Source organism: Anneissia japonica, unplaced genomic scaffold (genome assembly GCF_011630105.1).
Source record: "Anneissia japonica isolate Jap-2015-1 unplaced genomic scaffold, ASM1163010v1 scaffold16662_len1167910_cov178, whole genome shotgun sequence".
Classification (NCBI taxonomy): Eukaryota; Metazoa; Echinodermata; class Crinoidea; order Comatulida; family Comatulidae; genus Anneissia; species Anneissia japonica.
The window spans coordinates 192513-198315 of NW_022732216.1; the positions used below are offsets into that span (position 1 = coordinate 192513).

Here is a 5803-nt window from a genome sequence, read left to right on the forward strand (position 1 = left end):
ATGTATATGTATATATGTATGTATATGTATATATATGTATATATATACATATATATGCAATAAAGCAACAACTTAGGTTGGTTTATATAACTGAACATTCAAGAGAGACAAAAAGGAACGCTAGGAATTATCGTCAGAGATTGAATTTATAACAATAAGTTAATCATGAATAATGGCCATGAAGCGTATTCTGCAAAATCTCTCACAAAGCACAATTTAACATTCTGAGTGAGCTCTTTATTCTACAACCTCTGTTTTTTTTTAAATTATTTATATGCATTTGATCATGACACATTCGGATAACAATTTGCATGATTGTATCTTTAATCATGATATATTAATAATAAATGGACTAGCGCTTTTAACTTAAAGTGACAAAGCGCTTTACATCGAAATGAACTAATATGATTTGGAAGTTACAATTACACTAAAACGTTTAAAAAATAAACGAATAACAAATATAAATAAAAGAGACACCGATAATTCCATAATATAGAGCAATAATATCTAAATAGGCCCATATTAGTATTGTAAACACAAACGCACTTGTTTATCATGGAAAATCTGCATCTATTCAAGGTTCTTCAACTTACATCTGAGTACAATATATGCAACACTTTTAGTCAGAATGAGGCCATCAACTTACCCTGGCAAGCAATTTCCATGAGCAATGTAATTAACATTATTTAAAAGCACTTAGAAGATATATAATTAGCAAACTATTTCAGAATAATAGGCCTACTTTTATGCATTACAGTTAAACTCCCTAGATTTATTACGTATTTAATACGTTGTAAAAATGGTCAGTTTATTAAAGCCATAATATGTTGATCTTTTTTAAGACAAAAAAAAGGAATGTTTGACGAAAAACTCGGGAACGGTTAATGAGACACAGATGTTTGAATATATAAAAACTGGGAAAAGGAGGTCGTTATTTCGACATTTCCCACAGTGTAAAAAAAAAAATCAAAACCGTTCCCGATACATTCGTCAAAATTATTTTTGTCCTGTCTTTTGTTACAAATCCTCTGTTTAATTCTGAATTATTACTGTTGGGATTTCAGTACAGCAATGCATCACGCGACATGCTTAAATTTAGAATATTAACAAGCCTTACCTATCAATCATCAACGTATCATAACTATTACACTGCACAATCTTTCATAACATTATCAATTCTTATCATCATTATCTTTGTTCTGAGCTTTTGTCATTGAAATACCATATGTATATGTAGATATATTGTTTTAATAAAACAACAGGCCTGTAGGTCTATTGTTAAGATTGCCCCACTTTGTGAAGAGTCTACAGGCTACACGGCAGTAATTAAATATTATTATAGGACCTTGTGTTATAAAGTGTGATGACAGCAAATATATATGCTACATAGCATAATCTACCATTGACATAAATTAAGTACGGGCAAAACTGCAAACAACGGTGCCAGCAACTTCAAACACTGATCAAATATTTAAGTACCATTTCCAGATCTTAATTAACGAGCAGCTCAGTGTTGCTGAGCGGATCATTGGTGATGTATCCTATTAAGTGACGGGTCACGACTCACGAGTGTGATTAAAGCAATTAGGCCCAGAACCCAAATAAAATCACAGTTTAGGCGAGACGTTATAATGCGAGATTATATACACAGAAACCTGACGGAAGGTGATTATTGAGAACGCTTCAATAATCGGCATTGCCTCGAACTGGTAAATTTTCCATATTATTTAGGCCTGCCATATTTCTAGTTGCGCTAGTCAAACTGTTTACGTGTTTCTCATCTGTTCTGAAATTTGACATTGCTGTTTTTCTACGTTGACATTGTTGATATACGGTAGCAGATAAGAGACTACGATAAAACCAAGGTCTGCAAAACCATTTTCAATATTCGTTTCAAGTGTGATCAATTTAACAGACGTAATGACGCTTTATTCACCGATTACAAGTGTTGTAACACCAGTCTATCTAATCGTCAACTTGTCTTTCTTGCTGAGTATTTGTGTGAAAAGAGAACCCTTGAAATAACTTCATTTTTGCTTTTGTAGCCATGTCCAGCAAATGCTAATCTTCGTGCCCTCAAAGTTTCGTGATACAGGTCCTTTATTTGTAACAGGTTACTGTAGTAAGCCATGTCCAAGTAAGCTTGTATAACAACCATCGATACCTCTCTCTAATGTCTTTGTCAGAGTCCATGACTCTTCACCATACTCTCAATGGTCACCATGCTCTCAATGGTTGCATGGGAAAAATCTCATTTTTAAATTTTGGTATAGCCAGCTTTTATCAATACAACAGCAGTTTTGCCGTATAAGAAACATATCAGCAGGTAATATGTAAGCCTAAGCCAAAATAACCTATATTTACAATTATTGTGTTCTATTTTTTTGTAATTTTGTGGACATTAACTTTTAACTGTCATTTCATTTTCTTCTACTTGTTATATTTTCAGAATACTGAGGCATAGGGAATTGATTAAACTCATAAAGGAGGTTATTTTGCATAATTAAGGCGGTTACTTTGCTGATAGAGCACCATTTATACGCAGAATACAAAACACCACGGTATTGGACATTTAATTACAAATTTATTTCAAAACACAACTAACAGCAAAATGATTCGCTACAGAAGGACAGTTCAAATTCAAGAGACGTCATTATATCTTGCTCACATATAATGCGCAAGCGCACCTCAACCTTTCGTGACAATGCTATACTTTCTTGATGAAATAGACACGAAGATGTACACCACCACTTGGAATTACATTGTAACATTTATTTTGCATTGATTTAGAGACTAAACCTACTTAGTGCCACGTCCGTGTTCCAAATTTCAGATAATCGGATATTTATACTGACTAAATCAGTTCGGGGAAAAAACCTGTCAATATAATGCAACCGGTTCGTTATAAGAAGACAGTAATGAGGCATAACTAACGGTTCCTTCGATAGTATAGACGACAGAGTGGATATAATAAATCTACCATTAGTACAACGTAGCCGGTGAAAGAAGAGCAGGACAGTGTTTGTACGCGCCTGTATCCATATTATCGGCTTGGACGTAAGCCATATAAAATATCTTTTCTAGTCAACCAGCAAATATAAGTAATATTTGCAGAATACAGTACCTCGTTATACAGTGGACGACAAGTTTAACCAGCGATATGTATACGCAGGATGGTAATGGCTCCCTACTTAACGTTGGTACTCCAACAGCAGGTTCTCCAACTGGAAATGTTACTGACTTCACACAGAATGCAGAGGGTTCAAATTTAGCGTTTACGGTGCCGTGGGCAATTGTCATTTCGATCGTCCTGTTTTTTGTATGTGCAGCGACGATTTTTGGGAATTCGCTGGTGATAGTCAGTTTTTTGAGAGACAGCAGTATCCGACAGAAATATGATAATTGGTTTATTTTTAATCTGTCTATAGCAGACTTTTTTGTGGGGTGTATATCGCTACCCCTCAACTCAATATGGGTCGTAGTCGGTTACTGGCCATTCGGCAAGGGTGCATGTCAGTTTTTCCTTTTTACAGACTATATCGTATGCTATATGTCCGTTGTAGCCATGACTTGCATTACGTTGGATCGCTACTGGCTTGTTACCATGGAATTGAGATATTTCAGGTTTCAGAGTTTGGGACGAGTAAGCATCATGATAGGGACCAGTTGGGCGATTGTGGCAATATTTTACTCTATAACAGTATTCAAATGGACAATATGGGTAGACGAGGGCTGGGTTGATTACAGCCAGGAGTGCGAATTAGAGGCAATAGATAGTGTAGTTTTCAACACAATTTCGTTTGTTATAGAGTTCATCATCCCATTCAGTATTATTGTCGGCTGTAACCTGGTCATTTATATCAACATTCGCCGACGGTCAAGAGGTCAAGTCAGCAATGCTCAAGTCGAATATACTTCGAAAAACGGCGTAAAACCTAGTAATACTCGGTTACTGACGAAGCACAGACGTGCAGCAAAGAATTTAACGATTTTAGTTGCAGCATTTCTTATCTGCAGACTTCCTTTTTATATCGTTTCGATCATATCAGCAATATGTGATGATTGTGTTGAAAATACTATTTGGGAGGTCGTGAATTACATACTATGGTGCAACTCAACAATTAATCCATTGATCTATGCAATAACAAAACCGGTATTCAAATCAAATTTCAAAAAGTTATTATGTTGTTGCTGTAAACGTTATAACATGCATGTACCTAGCATTCAGTCTTCAAATCACCAAGAATAGCCCACTCGGAAGAAATTCCAGTTGGGTCCGTCTGGTGGTGATTTTGGCAGTACACATGGAGACAATCTCCTGCTCCTTACCGAATAGTGTATCCCTACTGCGTTCTTTTAAAGCCAGGCACAAACTGCTGAAATATTATATTTCACAAGTGTCAATACTAGCAACGGAAAATATCATGTCGGCCGTTTTTATGTGTGATAACAGAACCTAAAATCGAGGTAAGGCTAGGCCTAGCCAGCAGCGTTGGATAGGCTAAAGTTTTCGGCGCCTACGATATTTCTTCTCACGACCTATCGCAAAATCAACATGAAAAATTCATCCGCATATTATTTTTTGTGTGGAACACAAAAAATCAAATTTCAGTCTTATTTTACATTTTTTTCATTCTAAATTCAGTTAAACTAGCAATTCCGTATTATATTTATAAATCTTTATAACATTATACAAAAATTAGATTTTTCTTAAAAATTGAAATTTTGCCGGGAATGGGGCTTTAAGACTGTCCCCAACGATAAATCGGGTCGGGCTGAGTCGGCCGACGCAGTCTGAATTGGCCTTTACCGAAGAGTTTATTCCTACTGCGTTCTTTAAAGCCAGGTACAAACTGCACCGCGCCGACGGTCGTCAGCCGATGCATTTTTCATAATAGGTCGTAACACGACGAAGCGCGCGACCGCTCAGACGGCGCCACTGCCAATCAACTAACCTCGTCGCACATTCAAGCGCTCAGCGAGCCGAAGTGGTTTCGTCGGCCGATGGTCGTACGACGCAGTGTGTGCCCGACAACGTCCACATGTCATATTGCACACGGGACCAATTTAGCTGAAACCAAGGAGACAAGCGATTAAACCGGAGACCGGGGTTAGGAAGAATAACTACGGTTCAGCGGTGATATAGTGGCTACTAAGAGTTTAACGAACTTACCTTTTCTACTTTATGTGTTGTTCTAAAACATTTTAAAATTGTATATAATTGATAATATGACAATGAAAGTTGTTTAGATGTTTTCATATTACGTATGCAACACTTAATAGGGTTAAATCTGTGCATTATATATTATATTACTATTTACAAGTGTTTAATTTATTAATGTTATAGGTATTTTACTGAACAATATTTTAAATCTTATAGTAACTTGCTTTGTATATTTTCATTCTAGCAATATTTTAGAAATAGACAAATATAAGTGAATTAACAAACATAAATCCAGTTAAATTATTGCTTATCACTAAGTACTGCGATCAGGAGCGTAACAAATGATCTCTACTATAATAACTGGATTGCTCATTGGCTGTTTTAGTGAAGCCACCGAAGCCGTGTCTCATAAGATTAAAGATATGAAATCACAGAACCCTTGAATTGGAAGACAGTAATTTAATTACTTGGGAACAACACAACATAAGAATGATGATATAATAATAATAATAATAATAATAATAATAATAATAATAATAATAATAATTATTATTATTATTAATATTATTATTATTACTATTATTATTATTTATTATTACTATTATTATTATTATTCAATAATATTAATTTAATGATGAT

The 5803-nt window shown here is 35.2% G+C and overlaps 1 protein-coding gene across 5 annotated transcripts in view; it reads left to right on the forward strand.

Moving 5' to 3' along the window:
- Window positions 1–4323, forward strand: part of LOC117115644 (histamine H3 receptor-like) — a 5536-nt gene extending 1213 nt beyond the window's left edge. Inside the window, exons 1-2 of one of the 5 annotated variants that reach the window (XM_033259528.1) lie at window positions 1475–2137; window positions 2450–4323. In XM_033259528.1, coding sequence (XP_033115419.1) covers window positions 3161–4249 — 1089 coding nt within the window. In that variant the 5' untranslated portion in view covers window positions 1475–2137; window positions 2450–3160 and the 3' untranslated portion in view covers window positions 4250–4323. Of the gene's footprint in view, window positions 1–1474; window positions 2138–2199; window positions 2327–2449 lie in introns of those variants that run through there. The other 4 variants (XM_033259525.1, XM_033259524.1, XM_033259529.1 and 1 more) reach the window with 4 other exon arrangements.
- The last annotated feature ends 1480 nt before the right edge of the window (window positions 4324–5803 follow it).